Source organism: Zerene cesonia, chromosome 1 (assembly GCF_012273895.1).
Source record: "Zerene cesonia ecotype Mississippi chromosome 1, Zerene_cesonia_1.1, whole genome shotgun sequence".
Classification (NCBI taxonomy): domain Eukaryota; kingdom Metazoa; phylum Arthropoda; class Insecta; order Lepidoptera; family Pieridae; genus Zerene; species Zerene cesonia.
The window spans coordinates 3,521,197-3,539,306 of NC_052102.1; the positions used below are offsets into that span (position 1 = coordinate 3,521,197).

Genomic DNA, 18,110 nt, shown 5'->3' on the forward strand with positions numbered 1-18,110 from the left:
TAAAACAAATCTATTATTATCTAGGTAACAATATATTTTTGTTATCAACGGCAAACTTAACAACAAACTACAATATAGATCTTTCCAACATAATGCCAGCGCGAAGTATAGGTAATTGTATTTAACCTAATTAAGTTTAAAAACGTTCAGGCGCTAAGTCCTTATATTATTCACAATAATCACATTAATTAGGTTAACTAAGGAAAAATAAATGGACGGTATAGAATAGATAGGAATTTGCTGGAGAAGCAATTAAAATCGAGATAAAAAAAAAACATCATTGGATAGCTTTATATGCATTTTAGAATATAAATATTTAACACGGGTTTAAGAGTTGTGTGTAAATGAAAATATAGATACTTTTTCTATTAAAATAATCATTTGTCATATTTGTTATTAATTAATATACCTAGCACAACGGTTAAGGCAGCTTCATAATAACATCTTGTGCAAGTGACTTGGGAATTAATATAACAGTCTGCACTATGGATTCATATCGTTTTTATATTGTGGACAAGACGACAAATAAATTAGTGATTGTTATATGCTTTATTATACGTATATCATTTGTTATGGCTAAACTAATATTGCCTATTAAATAGACACTAAAATATATTTTAACATTGCTTTGTTAAATGAATTGACATTTGTCGCGAATACTTTAAAGTACTATATCTTTATAAAATATAACATACCAATTTCCTAAAACATTAATTGATATTTAAGCAAAGAATCAGATAATACAAACGCTTCATATTGTAATTCAATGACACAAGCTACGTATTATAATGAAGTAATTTCTTCTCTATTCTTACCAATAAACAAAAATTAGAAACTAAGCGATCTGCATTGCAATAATTCTGATCGTTTATGTTATTATAATTCATTTTATTTTTGCTTATTGTGATTAATTACTTATAAAAAAATTTAAGATAACCGTCCAAATGAATAAGTAAAATATAAATTTCTTAAATATACAAACGTTAAATGTGTTTTAATGGTTAAAATGATCTATAAGCTTTATATGAATAGAACATGCAATTTCTTAATATATAATATTATTTTTACAATAAAATATATTTAAAAATAAATTAAATATATGCCGTTTATATTTTGTCCATTTATATAGCTAATTATACAAATCCTAATATTAAAAAGCGTATCTTGTGAAATAGCGGTCTATAATTTCGGAATAGAAAACTGCATCCGTCTTTATACTGTACAATACATAGTTGAAGGATTGTATGCTTTTGGCACTAACTTGAAATATTCATAGTAGATATATAAATATTTTACAGTTACTCGTATTTACAGCTTATGTAATATTGAACGAGCACATTATATATATTATATTTACAATTTAAATGCATCTCAGATAAAACATTAAATATGCCTGAATACAACACTTATATAGTAAATAGGTAGGTACATTTGTGGGTTATATAGTAGTGAAAATACATTATCTACACATGTACATCGACTACAAGCTTCAGCGAAAACGACAATGACTGATTAATTATTATTTTTGGTAGCCGAATACAACTTATAAACGAAAGTAAATTTCCATTCAGTCTCTTCATATCATTACTTTTGTAATTTATGATATCGCCTTTTACAATACGCTCATATTTTTGTTATTCTCTGATTAGGTTCTTGACCTTTAGATATTGAAAAGACTGAATATAATTTCAGCTATTGCATTTACTTTAAGCAGTTCAACTAATAGCCATGTTTTTGTATCTTTATATAAATTAGGACTGACGTCAAACTGACACAGGGTCATTAATAACTAACATGTAACATAAAATTGATTATATATTGCACACACCAATTAATTAACTATTTGTATACATTAAATAAAAGAGTGGGCTAAATCCCTCTCCGCCATAACCTCCTAAACTCACCGCTTAACTACCTTGTGGAATGACATGCTAGGCGCTCCTATGTTTTACTTACCAAGCAAACTGGACTATAATTGAGGATGGTCGGAAAAATTATGTAATTACTTTAGTTAAGTTATCATTCTAAAATATATCATACGTGTTCATCGGCATTATTAAGTGTTTATGATTGAAAGTATTGTGTCAGTCGATTGTTGATGTTGATGTTGGTCGTAACTGCAAACAGCTTGCTCAGTGAGCGCCGCGTGCTACAAGCTCTGCTCTACTGCTGACATGATGATGCTCTAGGGCCTATCTAATTTACCGTCAATACAACGACCTGGGATGAGATGACCCGCGTATTAAACAGTACTCGATGCAACGTTGATGGCACATGGATGACGCGAAACCTTTAATGGAATGTACGCGAAGCTCTAAAGTAACTTTAGTGATGGTACTATGAAAGCGATTGAATGTCATAAAACAATATTTAAGATGATCAGTTACCCGTAGCACCAATGCCAATCTATGTTAGCAAAACTATGTTATCGTCGCGTCTTTACAATCTAGTTCTATTCTTTTAATCGTGATGTATCGAACAAACCTACCTGCGAATTTTACTCGTGAAATTATGAATTTAAAATGTTTTAGAGTAATTTATAATGCTTTAGTAAAAGTAGAACATTTTTATAAAATTCAGTCACGATCTACTGGTAAAATTGGTAATTTCTACATTCTAGAAAACAATTTCCAAAATTTGTTCAACTACCCATAAAATCCCGGTGGTGAAGTGGGACGTTTCATTTCGAGAACCGATTTATTGGGCAGTGTGCTTTGTGATTAATTTTTTCATATTTAATTTTTACATGTTTATTCGCCTCCCTTGTGCCATTAATTTTGTATAAGCCTTCAGAGAACCTGCGTGACTTTCTCATTTCAGTCCGTTGCACGTCTAATTTCATTCATTCATTCGGATTTGAATTCGTAGAGCGAACGTATACAGCCATAACGCCTGTCGTGATAAACGAGCAATTGTCATTTTCTTAATAATCGCTGGAAGTAGTTGCGATACTGGAGTCACGTCGCAATGTTTGCTCGGAAAAAAGACGCAGGCGTGTATGGAATCAGTATGCCGTTTAGAAGAGCATGTGGCAGCGCAGGTTGGAGTTGGCTATTCCGTGGTGTGCGCGGTGAGGTCGACCCCCGGCGTCGCGCTGCCCAGCGCGGCCGGCGGGTCGCTGGCGGGGAGGGACAGTAGATGTTAGGCCTCCAGAAATATGAGTGCGGTTGGCTTTGGTTCCAGGTTCGACTTTTTCGCCTCCACAACTAGAAATTCGATTTCCTGCGGGAGATAAATATTTAATTATTTGTGCTATATTGCTCTGGATACATTACAAATCGAAAGTTTGCCATATAAAATAGATATTATTATTAACAATTTTGCTTACTGGTTTATCTCTCTGTGCAAACGATTCGGCAATAAGCCTCGCCACTTCCTGATGCTGCATTCCCTCGACGCGATGTCCGTCCACCGCTAGTATTAATTGACCCACTTCCAAGCCACCCGCCTCGTAAGCTGAACCGTGCTCCTTGAATTTTAATCATTAAAATATAGTTAGGGAATTGTGACGCGTATTATTATGAAATTTTTAATTTTTATAATTGCGAAAGTGGAAGAACACTGACCAATCTTTGATTCAGCTTGAAGGGTGGTCATTTATCTTATAAAAAATGAGAATGCTCTGCAACGTTCTCATTTTAAGGTAGAAGTTTCACCATTAAGTTTCAAACAGGTTCAAAAGTGTCATCCTTATAGTGAACAAGCTTTTCGCTTTTATATATTCTTAGAAGAGCCAATAATTGTTAGATTTGAAATTGAATTTGAATTTGAAATAGTAGAAATTGGTATATAATTACAGTGGGAGTTTTATATTTATTTGTCCAATCTCCCAAATAGGTCGTTTTATAAATCTTGCTGTTTTTGAAGTTTGACTTGATTTAAATTTTACACGTTTTGAGAATGAGCTTACGTGAATATTAATGATCCTCGGCAGCGGATGTTTAGTGTTCGCTCCGCCTTCGATAGCAATACCCAGGATCGGTTTAGTCTTCTTGACAGTAATGTGTAGATTGCCGTGATGGTCTGGAACAACTCTTGCAGAACGATTTTCGTCCCCTTGGCCTTCCCCGTGTTGTAATCGTTGCATAGATTGATGCCTTCGTATGCCTCCCCGATCTTCTAACAAAGCACCACCCTCTTCCTTCATGTCGAAACTACGCGATAATTTGTGTGCTAGTTCCTGTTGAAAAAAAATACACTAAGAAGAAATGTACACACGGTGAACAAATATTCTAACTTTGAAATATTCATGGGATATTATTATTATTTATTACTTTCTAGCTAAATAAAACTTCCTAATACTATATACAACATTCATACTAAGACTGTGACGCTACTCTAACAGCAAAATCTTCAGCCTCTAAAACAACTTTGTGCTTGCAACTATATAGAATAGTGTAGCTGGGTGGCAGAGGGCAGGAGTTCTCCTGGATTATCTTGACTTTTCGCAAACACCTTGTGCCTCTCAGTTACAGGAATGTAAATGGTCCATATGTTGAATGTATCGAGAAGCTGTAAGTGAGGTGTGAGCTGGAGGCATATAATCATGCTTTTCGATCACTCGGTGGCGTGGTACAAACGTATTATACAAGTGTCGGTTTTGGTTTCATGAGGAGTCTTTAATCCAATTGGCATATTTATACAGGAACAGAGCCGATTTGAAAATGAAAATTGCGCAGCAAATTAAAAGAATATTATATAATAATATAAAGAGTAGCAGCATTGATCATTTATAAAACGATAAACAAAATCAAATCCTCAACTCAAATTCAATCCCATGCATTAATTTAAATTTGCCGTTCGTCACAATCGCGGAATTTTTTAAGAATAAAGTTAATCTAAATATTTTCAAAATAACCGATCAAATAACCGAACAGACTCGATAGCTACAAAAAATGTTTCATGCACAATATTACTCTCATCCATCTCTACAGGCTAACAAAAACGACATACAAAATGAAAAATAACCGAAATGGAAATAAATGTGCGTAAAACTACTCCGACTCCAACATAAAACTAACGTACCGATAAAATATAAAGTGCAACAATAACAAAAGTGGGAACAGAAGTTTCTAACATCAAGCAATCCTTCCGATTTTAAGCGAGAATTTTGAAAAAGGATTTTAATAGATATCGTGCAAAAGTAATAATCGTCAATGTGCTAGGACAGATCGCTGATTATTCCGACGGTAGAAGGCCGGGCCACTTACTAGAGGTCGTCCCCAGTACCATGATTTAACTTTCTGCGTCCAGCCACCGAGTGATGAGCGCAGCCCCTCGAGGTAGCCGCACTGAAACATCACACTCACTCAGCACCTGAATCTAGCCAGAACGGCAGCGCTGTCATACTGTTCCCTACTCGCCTAGTTCCCCACTAGCTAGCTATTGTTAATTGTATAGCTCTTAGATAATAAAATGACTGTCAGTATGGCAGAAAAATATACTAGATCAAAGCAACATTTGCGGCCTATTGTAATCATACTCGGTCACATTATTTTAGCTGTATGGAGAATAAGGAGCATAGGAACTACAAATGAAAGAGAATATCTAGCATACATTGTTGATTACGAAAGAAATATTTAATGACAGTTCCGATGTAGAATGCAAAGTGAACATTAATTATACGTACCTGGTCCTATGTTGAAATATGTGATAGCATGTAACAAAAGAGTATTTTAAATTGAGAGGTCTTCGAAGCATCTACGTAACGAACAATAAAGAAACGGTTACCTAGTTACTACATTTGTACAAGTTAAAGAAATTGCATAAAATTAGCGTCATTGTATTAACGCTTTGTCAACTTTCTATCCATTGTGCTGCCTGTTGTGGCACGCTCCATGTTGCGGTTCTATATGATAAGGTCACTTTAAAATAGGCCTTTGATGTAGAAAATGTACTTTAGTACTTAATGTGGTATTAAAAATATTTTGCGAAAAATATTTTATAGTGACTATAAATATTGCGTAAATACTACATATCATATCAATTAATGGCATCTTAAATGGAGGACTGTGTTAGCTCTTAAGACGTAAGTTATTATTGCGTGCACGCGTAATGGCGTGGAATGTTCAGCGGCATGACGAGTTTGTTATTTCTTACAATATCTCCTATTATCTAGGTCCTGTATCTGACGGCCTCGACACGGTGCGTCTTGTTAGCGTTCTCTATAAACAATGAGATAGCATCGTGGATCGACGACACGCGCTAAAACGAAACCGCGCCGAACGTCCGAGCGGCCGTAGCCGGGTGCATTCATATTCCATTTTCATTTCGTTATTTTAATATTTTCGCATGCTCTTTCTTGAATGTTAATGTTATCTACTAACACGGTTGTCTGGAAGATATTGCTTCTTAGCGATAAGTCCGCCTAGTTTGCTTTGTAAGTGTATCTGCTTGTGTTCTTTTTTGTGTGTGCATAATATATTAATATTGTATTTATTATTATTACAAAATTTTATGGTAATTTTCATACTTTTTTTGAGTTGTATATATGTACAACTCATTTCACAAAGTTCATTATATTTATTCCACGCAATAATGCATCGCGATTATTATATTCTGTGAGAATAATAAAATTTTGATAGTCTTTTGTTTGGGTTTATGATGCGAGTTCGCAGCGTGCGGTGTGACAATGCGAACATTACCATATCCCAACCGCACTAATAACGACCTCGTAACGTACACCCTGAACATTGCATACCCTGACTCCAATGTATATTGTTCATACAATTGTGGATTTGAGCACGTTTAACTGTGTACACAAATTAATTTAATATTAATATTATTATTGCAGTTATCGTATACTAGACTAGTAATGGTCTGATTTTTCTGAGTAAATTAAAGTTACAGCAAGATGTAGTTTGTTTTTACTATATAAGTGGTCCGACCTGACGTCCCCCGTGGTACAATTTTTTTCTTCATAAGAACCTTATGCCTTCACAAAAACATTAAAAAAAAATTGCATAATTGGTCCAGCCGATCTCGAGTTTTGTGCTTAGCAATACATTTTGGCGATTCATTTTTATTTATAGATTGATTTATATGTCAGGATATTGCAAATACCTATTAGGTATATTGTTTGATGAATAAAAATTGCGATTATAGCTGAGAATTGTGATGACGAAGACACGACTATGAGATAATTTTATTGGCAATTCAATCTCTTGATTTCATAATATTACAAATGTATACCGAGAAAAGACTGTTACATATATGCTATAAATTCAAATATGTTATATAAATTGCAATTTAGTACACTTGTTATCGAGCATCGAATTCCCGGCACCGTTATTTCATAGATAACAGAAGACGTGAGTTGGCTATCTCCAAATAACGCTATCTTTCCCACAATGCGCGGTCAATTATAAGTTATATTACTATGTAGATACTTAAATATTTAATCTACGGTCCAAATCAACACCCGTTAGATTTATTATAAGGCAGCGGCGATTAACTGTGCTTAGGAGTAAAATTTACAAATGTTGCCAATATAAGCCATAATCATACCACAGTATATATTTGATTAAAATGTTTATTCATTAACTTTCATCCACGACTTAGATGGATTTTTAAAATATCATCCTTTGTGTCTGTGATAAAGCTTTATATTAAATTTTACTACAGTTGCGTTAGAGTAATAAAGTTTAGTCGTAAATGAACATGAATTAATATAATACTATAATTTCGTCTGTGGTTTCGCCCGCGTAGATAAAAAAGAAAAATATAGACAGGGGTTTTTCCACATATTTTTCCGTTTCCATAGGATTTCTGGGATTAAAATTACCCAATGCCTTTCCTCTCACAATACATTTGTGCCAAATTTCATTCAAATACATTTTGTGAATTAGACGTGAAGAAGAAACAATCAGACAGGCGGGCAGACGGACAGACGGAGTTACTTTCGTTTTTATAATATTAATAGGGCTTATAAACCTCAATTAACTTTATAGAAATATATTTTGACATCGTTTTAGACAGAGTATTCATACTTAAATGAATCTCAAATTTTGTAATCTCGTATTTCTATAAGTACATTAAAATAATACATTTCACAAAAGTATACCAAAATCCTATGTCCTATCCTAATACCTTCAGGGTTCCGCAGTAAAAAGTTGCATCAGCATTTAAATTTAATTTCTGGCCAAGCAGTCAAGTATTGGAAATTGTACTCTTTGGGTATATTTTCATTTAAACTTCAAACGTATCTCTATTTTCATCCAAAACATTGAGATAAGATTGAGCAAAGTAAATTATTATTTTATAAACGTTACGATGTAATAAAACGCGCAACAACATTCGCAACGCATGCGTATAACGTTTCATATTTTGACAATAATCACTTAGTACGAGTATCGGGAAAGTTACATCTTTATTTCATATTATCTTTACCTAATTTTATGATAAATACGTAATTGTGTTCTTTGTTTGTTTGTCTTTTTTATACGTCACAACGGAGCGATACCATGTCTGGAGATAATTAGGAGGCTAGAGAGTGACATAGGCTACTAATTTCCTTTGAAAATGCTGAAGAAGCCGCTGGCGTAAAAGTTGTGCATAATATATTTTCGTTACAGACATAGCATTTGGTAACAAGATTGGATTATCCAATAGGTACGTGTGTAAAGCATATAAAAATAAATTGATTTTGGTCTCATGTTTATATCCATTGTAATTGTTCTATTCAATATTATTTGTCATAATAAGTCTCTGTTCTGCAAGTTTAATTCCATAATATGCATACAGATATGTGAAAATTCACAAATCTTCCAATGGTTATTATCATTTAAAGAATAAATATGTTGTGAATGTTTTCATGCCATTTTTATCATGGCGTGAATGATCAGAAACTGACTTCCAACCGTGATTATGTATTATTATAGATATTGATGAAAAAGCAAAGGATATGTGGTTCAAGAAACGCACTGGAGAGCTCTAAAGTTTCCGGTTTGTCCAGTTTGGGGCAGATGTTCGGGCCGTGGGAACTAACGGAGATGATAAAAACAATTTCGTCATATATACATCAAAATTAAGTCGCACTTTTAGATCCTTCCATAAAGCTCTGTAAATGAAATGATCGAAATAATATCGAAATAATCGAAATAATAACGAATAAATACGAAAGTTTCCAAAAAGGTCTCAAAGCTGCAAAATGCATATTTTTCTGCGCAATGCATAATATTTCATAATTTTCTCCTAGCAACACCACTGTTCCTTAAATATGTAAGGAAATCCAAAACAAATCCGTTTCTTCATCCATGCTTTGAACGCCTCAAAAGACCTGTCTGATCTTTAGGAAATCCAACTAAGCTAAGTCGTTATTGATAATGTCTCGATGTATCCTGTTACCTCAGTACCTACTGTTTATATAATAACTACTTTCACAGCAGAAATTTAATTTTATTAGAATTTCTTAGATATCGATACATTTGAAATTTATTTCCTTACATTAAACCGAAAATACTCAATCAATTAACCTTTAAATACTATACTTTATTAACTAGATAAGCTAAAAAGCAAAGGTTACCGTTTAGGGGATCATTCAGAGATTTATTTAACCACTGAAAATTAGGAATGTAGCCCTTCATTCGTCGTGTAAATATTGGTAATTGTTAAGAGCTTTCTAAATCACTCTTTAACGATGCGCACGAAGTCAAAGTTTGAACGTAACAATACGGTTACTTGGGCAATTAAAGGGAAGCGTGGGTGGCAGTGAAATTACGTTTGCGATTTACTACCTATTGCCTACCATATGGCTTTTTATTGCTCACAGTATCTCCATATGCAGTGGTTGATTGGCTTAAGAGAGTGTCGAGTGAACTCGATTTGCACAGAGAAACAGTCGCGGCTGGTAGACCAGTCTTGCTCTGAACGGCAACTGCCGCGCACGTCTTTTATTTTCCACCCAACTTGTTTACAAATAGAAACCAGTGTTGGGTTTTTGTAGTAAAGAGGATAGCCGTGACAGGTGAGTCAATCTTAAATCGAGGTTAATGTTTCGATTGTCGTATTTTACCTGTTCATTGCCAACATTGATCCAGCATGTCGGGATATAAACAATCACTAACTTCAGTCAACTTTTTTACTTGTGAAACATGTGGAAGCACGCTCGGTTCAATTCTGTTTTTGGCCATTGTTATGTAGTTTAAGGTTGATTTTAATCGTTGTATCTAATGTCACTTTTAAATTTTTACATTGCCTTCACACAATTCTCCTTAACCTATAAATTGGTCACAATGGTTGTCTATTGTTTTGTTTGTTCGTGATTAATCAATAGCTAAACACTACTGCAATTTCTTAACCCGTTTTATACTCATATAGGCATCATATTATCATAAGAACAGAATTATTGTTATTTTAAAAAGATTTATTGTAAAAAAACAATTACTTTTCGAGTTTTGTTAATTTTATTATATTGTCATCGTAATAATGACAAAACAAATGGCTGTTCGTATAATTATGACTATAAAAACAATTAAAGATTATTATCGACTGACATGACTCAGAGATAGTAGGAATCACTTCTGATAATTATTATTTTAATAATAAGGTCTATATTTTCGTAAAGGCAAGGCATTGGTGTCCTTTTACGGTTTATTTGAAGAAGTGAAGGGCAGTACCCTCCGTTTCTTTGGGAAAGTGCCGTATCTCGTGCATTGTTTATTAGCGGTTCGTAAATCGTGATCTACTAACAACAAAGATGCATTATCCATAGACAGGACTGAATTACTATCACTACAAGCCACAATGATAGTAAGGGTAAGACACGCTTATCGGAAGTAATTCAACCCATTAAAATTATAAAACGTTGGAAAAATGAATTCATAAATCCTTTATTATAGGCTAAGAATAAGAGTTGAAGCAAAACATACACGTAAGATACAAATATTTATGTGCTTTTACTAACATAACATAGAAGTGAATTTATGATGCAATTGTTTTTGTTCAACTAGAATAGTCTGGAATTGAAATGCATTTTGCTCTGATAGATGAAGTAAGCGTACACAGTTTGTAGGTAGGTAATGAGACGGGAATGTGGCTTTGTAGTACCACTACCCCGTACGATAATAATGTATTTTGTATCGATAGACATGTCAGACAATTAATTATTGATGTAAAACGCAAGATTGATCGCTGGGATGAGACGCGCCGCCGCGCCGGGTCCCGCTAACCAAACATCCCGGCCGTTAACCGTTGTATTGCTTTATTATACATCATAATAGACCACACACAGCTTTCTTATTCTCATAAACGATAGAAAACGGTGAATTATATAAAATGAGCGAGCACCTCTTGGGTTCACAACAATAAACGAGTATCGGTCTCCTCTCTTAACTTTTGTGAAACGATATATTTTACAGCGAATAACCTGTATAATTTATCGATCCATCAATTGGCCAATCATAAATTTCTTGTCTATATAATAAAAATGTATTATAGATATGGATTGATTGTGGGGAATATAATTTAGATAAGATTACCATTTAATTAACTTTAGAAACAAATTCTAATTAATTGTAGAATACAGTTAAGATCATCATAATCATCGCTCCTAGTCTTGCTTCTACAACTAGCAAACCATTGGCGGTATACCGTAATTCTTAAAATCTATCTACCTGGAACATTTGCATTTCATAATGATATGTATAATGAGATCTTTCTCATGTTGTGGATGCTTTGCAAATAAATTGCAGGCACACTCGAACAGTCGACCTATTTTTACCTTAGACCCATGTGCGACATTAATAACATTCGTTATTTTAACCACTAATAAATTTCGTAAAAAATTTGCATAATATAATTTTTAAGGGCGGTGCACCAGGCCATCTGTTAGGCTAATTAAAATGTTACAGCGGACCGGCTGCTGCCCCATATTAACTTAATGAGTTTGCGCGTTATATTCGCAGCTATATTTGAATAATTGCTATGAATTGTTTTATAACACGGAAACAATTTTGTGGATCACGTAAAATAAATTAAGCGGGAGCAAAGGTCGCATCTCGTAATGTTTTATTGTATAGCTATTGAGAATTTACATACGGGGTTGTTTTTGTGTCCATGGCGTATAATTTTGCGTCAGCCATAGATAAAAAATAAGAAACCGCAATTTAAAATTCCTTATATTTTTTACCAGTCTAATTGAGTTGTGGTTTCGCTATATAATCTATAGTATTAATATATAATGAGAGAAGCCTTAAAAGCGGATTATGGCATACGTAAAGGTGTTGAGGTTAATAGCATTATATAGAAAGTATGAGATGTCAAGTAAACAGTAAAGACAATATTAACAAGTGAGTGGGTGCCCCGGTCGTATGGGGCTGATAAGTGGAGCATGTTCATTATCACCACTTGTAACGGGCCGCAATTACGGCTTGTCACGATAATGTGTATCTTGCAATAATGCACGTGCCGATTTTACTGCTTCTTATGTCCACTACTATACTATATTCAAACACCTACGAAATTGAATAAGTTAAAAACTTGCGGTAACTTGGCACGGCAAGTCCGAACCAAGAGTAGAGTAACTTATGCGATTTATCGCAAGTTTTATATAAGAGTTCAAAATTTCCAGTTGGGAAGTTTTGAATAGGTAAAGTAATTTTAAACACGGAGTACTTTTATAACGGTAACTTAAGATTTTTAAATTTTTGGAGCACAGATTTTTCCGAGCCTTCATTTTACTTGTTTCTGTACTATTATTATTATAATTTAAAACATAGAAGTTGCGTAATAAACAATTAATTTAAATTGTACATAAGTGTCTGCTAGTGTTTGTAATTTTTTGCGCGATGTCAAATTTCTGAAATTCTAATTCATATGATATAACATTTCTTGAGAAACAATAGGTGACCTGAAATAGTCACTTTCACAATTACAAAAATTACACCTCTTCCGTTTAAGCTTCGCTGCAGTAAGGATAATTACGTATTGAGTAATAAAACAATATAGTCGCGAGCAACCAGCAAGCGGTTACATAATTAATTTCGAGACACAATAGTTCTTAGTTAAAAATTGGGCATATACGTTTGTATTCAATTTATCTGTGATTTGTTCTATATTGTACTTTTTCACTCACATAGTTACGTTCATTATTAAAATCACCAGCTTCAACTCGCAAATTATTACCCATCAGCATTTTATTTGAGCCATGAAAGCCGGGAAAAGAAACAGAAAAATTAAATAACTTCATTATTAACATCATGTCAACAAAAAATCTAGCACATAATCTGAAATCTGGGTTAAATGCGAAACCTATCTTAATTCATTATCCATACAATTTCAATTTGACATAAATACTCCTTGACATCAATGCGGCATTATTATACGATGTTATTATGCAGGTACACTCAGCTATTCTCGAATTAAACGTATGTTACATGTCTTGAAACACCATGACCCCGGAAAGCCGAAGTCCTGAGAAAGCGTAGAACATTATTATAGTCGTGCTAGCCGCCTGCTCCACTCAGATAACCGCAGGAGATTTGTATAAAAGAGCTATTATTATTTGGTAACATTGTAAATGAAAACTAGGAAATCACAAAACATATTGTCCTTAAAGTGCACATGTAGAAAAAATTTAACCTATAAAATGCAATTAAGCCTCTATGTTGCCATGACGATATAATTCGTAATGTTCTTCTAAAATACACCATTTATTCAATCTATTAGGTATTGCATACACACGAAGGGAGTACAAAAAACTGATGGGCCGCGGTGAAAGTCAGACAAGTGTAAGTTTAATTGGATGTTATTTACGATGTCACGTATGAGAGTGCCATTAAGAACTTGGTCACGATAGAACTACATACGTATTATTATGAGACCATAATATGCCTCTACATGGAATGCTTTATAGCTATCTCGACTTATATGGCCTCTGAATTAACTTACAACTTCTATTTAGGGACACTTTATGTCATACATTTTGGCATTAATATATTTTTCTAGTATGTTTCTATATTGCGACCGAAAGCCAACAAGGTGATTTAAATCAATTTTGATCTGTAAAATAGCCTGTAATATTCCGAATTAAAAACTTAACACTTCTATTGTAGTATTTAAAAGCTATTGTCTCGTAGTTACAGACTTTCCCATTTTATTATATGATAGGAACAATGCCATGAAAAGATATACACTCCGATTATATAAATAGCCCTGAATTTATTTTAACCATGAACTCTTATCAAATGATCTCAAAACTACCTGTATGCAAGTGTCCATACTATAGTGCAATAACATTGCACACAAACAATAGCTACTTTCATTACAGGAAAATAAAAAGTACAAGCTATTTCGTGTAATTGCATCGTTATATCTACAAATGGACGTGCTTGTAAGATCGCTAGGAATCGTTTGACGCACGCGACAAGTCTAATTTATCTGGCGGCGTGCTCCTCTCAAGCGCAACACACTCGTATCATATTGGTATGATGTCGTTAGATTCATATTTTACCGATCGTAATAGAAATGGAGAAAGCAACTCAGCTATTTATGCGATATCTACTTTGTATATGCAAATATTCCAATGATGTAGATACATTCAGTTACTTTGTTTTCAGATATGCAATTTTATACAATGCAATCAATTATTTTTACTGTAGCGATTTAAAAAAAGATATAGAACCTTGAATCTATTCAATGTTTATGTTGGATTTATTTTTATGTTTCTATTGTGAAATAGTATTTAATTGCTAGCACGTTTATCTTAACTGTGGGAAACGCATATATCATTCGTGTTCAATAGTATCGGATCAGCGGCGATTTAATCGCTTTGATTCATTTTGTAGCGTTAGGGGGTCCGGTATTGCACCCAGGGCTGAGTCATGCGGCTTAGTAAGCCGGTGTAAACAAAGGAATACTGTTTTATTGTAGCTTATAGTTAATGGTACAATTACGGTCTACAGCCATAAACATCAATGTAACTTGCGATTGACTATAAAATACAACCCTAATGTAACGTCTATCTTTCATTATTTCAATAATTTCACAATACATATTAGTAACTTAATTCCAATCGTTATATGTATTGGTTGAATATTTGTTTTATCAATTGAATGGCAACAAGTAGAATAAAATTTTCTAAGAATTCGGGCTTAACGCCAATGCTGGGGCGGATTAACTTCGCTATGACAGTCCAATTTATTCGAACTCTCCGAATAGAGAAAATCGTATATCTGCTTTCAAGGGCATCCAATTACCCGGTATGTCAATTTATAAATGGACAGCGAAAGACTTGAATTATGTACAGGCGATGAATCTGGACGCAAATAAGCTTGAAAAGTGTGCGAACTCCTTAACTCGCTAACAGTCCACTTTCACGGAACGATTACGACATTATCTTGAGCCGAGTGCAATTTCAACCGCAAATCCTGTGTTTGAGTTGTTGACTCACGGCAGTTAAATATAGGTAGGTATATTATATACAATATAAACACTTCTTATGAAGTGAAGTGCGTGCTGCTTGAAGTGGAGTTAATTAATATTTTTATCGTAGTTGTAATATCGGTAACTGTTTTAAGTTTTTAACGCCACTTAACTGCATTAGTCGTTTAGAGAATTACCATTTACGTCCGTGTAATATCTATAATCATTTTAGTAGCGTCGGTGTGGTAGTTTTTAAAATGACTAATTGTTCCGTCTTTTATATTTACAATTTATTTGCATTAACACAGTTTTAATTTTTTTTTTTAATTTGAGTTAAGCGCAGTTTGATGGGCATAAAGCGCAATGTATTTGTGTTATAATTATTACTCAATGCAAAAAAGTGTCGCAGACGAATTTCAAAGGATTATAATGACACGGGTCATAGCAGAGGCCGTGATTGCTAAATACAAACAAAAATACGAGGTACTTAACGTTCATAAAAATTGTATACGTAAAGTAATTTGAATTGAAATTGCGGGATGTCTGTTATTTATGAAAACAAGTCGGAAACGACACAATGGACTGTCCTCATTGTTTCCGAGGCATTCGTTTAAACCTCGCCGTATTACAACTGGGCGCAATCCCGCTCTTATTAATGGAATAGCTTCTTTAGTACGCTACATTGATGCCAGTATAGCGATTTCAATCTAACGGTATATTGTATTTGTTTTAATAAACAAAAGTTGTGCACAAGCAATCTAGAAGTTATATTTATGTAGGCAGTTTTGTCGGCGATCCATATCCATAAGACTCTTTGAACAATGTTATACCTTTAACAATGTTATTCTTACGCGAGTTATAAATACGCTAATTTATTACATATTTCGTGTATTTGTTTTCCCATATTATGGCAAATATTCGTGTATCGATTTAACGTTGTAAAGTTTATTATACAAAATAGGAACAGGGCAAATATTCGAAACTCAGTGGTTAATCGATTCCAATTTATGGCCAGCGTATCGTTACGTATCAATAATCCCAAAATTGCAAGCTGAGATTTTTGAAAGCGTTAAAATATATTATCGTCACTGCGCTTAGACACACTTTCGCTGGAGAAAGTAAATCGTGCGTAAATATTATTGTTTTAATATTATTAGCGCAATGAATGAATCAGATTATCCGGTATTAATATTCATAAACATAATGATATTGTATTTGATTGCTAGCGAAAGTTCCCGTCACGTAGGTACAGTTGCGTAAGCGTCAATTGCGATCATTAATTTCTAGCGATATCGATTAAATTGCAAACAAAGAAATACATATAGAAATGTAAAATAACTGGTCAAAAACCACATGCGTAACTAAATAAACAAAAAAATTGCATACACATTAATCCAAATCAACCACACAACACAATACCGAAAGCGACATTCGTCATGTAAGCCAATTAAATCATTGTATTGTTTAACCCACATTGAAACCAGTCTCCGCATAAACAATGTCTATAGAATAAAGACCAAAGACGGTCACCACTCCGTCGTTGAAACTAGAAATCAAATGCATTGGCATTGACACTCACACATTGTACCGGCGCCCGTGTAACGTGATTTTTATATAATTTGTAATCAACGTTTCGCAATTTTACACCAGCCATCCTAGTTTACACAACTGTTTCTATAATTTAGGTTAAGTGTATGACATTACTACTTTATATAGATATTGAACTCAATCTGGCAATGCTGTTTACATCATAGTTTGTTTATAAATAATAGTTGTAATTTATTACTGTTTTTGTTTATTGGTATTACTAAATATTTCTTCATATGCCGTGTACCACTTATCTTAATGTTGATCGATACACTCTTTTTTCAGGTACTTTTTTTTTAACCCAGAAACCTTAAACGCTACTAAAATGGAAAGCTGGTTGGGCGACGTGAAACGCGTAAAGATCCCACGACCCAAGTTTGCCAGCAAATATCCTGCGGAACCACCGAAGGATTATCTAGATGACTGCTCTGACCTCAGCGGAAAAGGGAGGCTGCATGGAAACAAAGATTTAGCGAAAGCCACAGAGGAACTTAGACGGACGCTTCAAGAGAAACTATGATGACTTCGTTAATAATAATTAGATGTAAGAATCATGATTTCGTATGGATTTAAAGAAATAAGGCATAATTTGTCTTGCCCAACACTCGACACGCGTTAATTTTCTAAAGTATAGATGAGGAGCCACTTGTATCAATGCCATTTTAGTATCTCTAATCAAATTTAATTGTTTTTATTGATTTCACTTCCTCGACCATGTGCTTAGATAGCAAATTTCATTTATTGAAATGGCTCTAGATCATTATCAGTATTGTTATTTTTTTATGATAATTTAGTTAAGGACTTTAAATTGAAAACTATTCCGTCATTATCATTTGACACAATCATGATAATATTAGTGATATCAATTCAGTTCTAAATATATCTTTGTAATTCTTTTCTTAGTTTACGTATATTTCAATAGCTTAAAAAAATAATTCACTATATTTCCATATAAAAATCGACAATCAAAGTTAAAAGTAAAACGAAAGGTAAAACATAATTTCGAAGTTTAATATAACTTCTACACGATCCCTTGTAAATAGTAAATCGAAGATTCGCTCTTCCCTTACAGGTTAAGTAGTTTAGACTGATTTTAGAATTAAGAATACTATGTAAAGACGAATCTCTAAGAATTAAAGATTTCGAAAAAAAGGTTTTTTTAT

General features: G+C 33.6%; 1 protein-coding gene across 1 annotated transcript in view; it reads right to left on the reverse strand.

The window, feature by feature from the left end:
- Nucleotides 1–19: 19 nt before the first annotated feature.
- Nucleotides 20–18,110, reverse strand: part of LOC119832202 (whirlin) — a 60,672-nt gene continuing 42,581 nt past the window's right edge. Inside the window, exons 17-21 of the mRNA XM_038355872.1 lie at nucleotides 5,630–5,635; nucleotides 5,211–5,291; nucleotides 3,911–4,180; nucleotides 3,329–3,469; nucleotides 20–3,222 (exon numbers count right to left, since the gene is read on the reverse strand). Coding sequence (XP_038211800.1) covers nucleotides 3,142–3,222; nucleotides 3,329–3,469; nucleotides 3,911–4,180; nucleotides 5,211–5,291; nucleotides 5,630–5,635 — 579 coding nt within the window. The 3' untranslated portion in view covers nucleotides 20–3,141. The remainder of the gene's footprint in view (nucleotides 3,223–3,328; nucleotides 3,470–3,910; nucleotides 4,181–5,210; nucleotides 5,292–5,629; nucleotides 5,636–18,110) is intronic.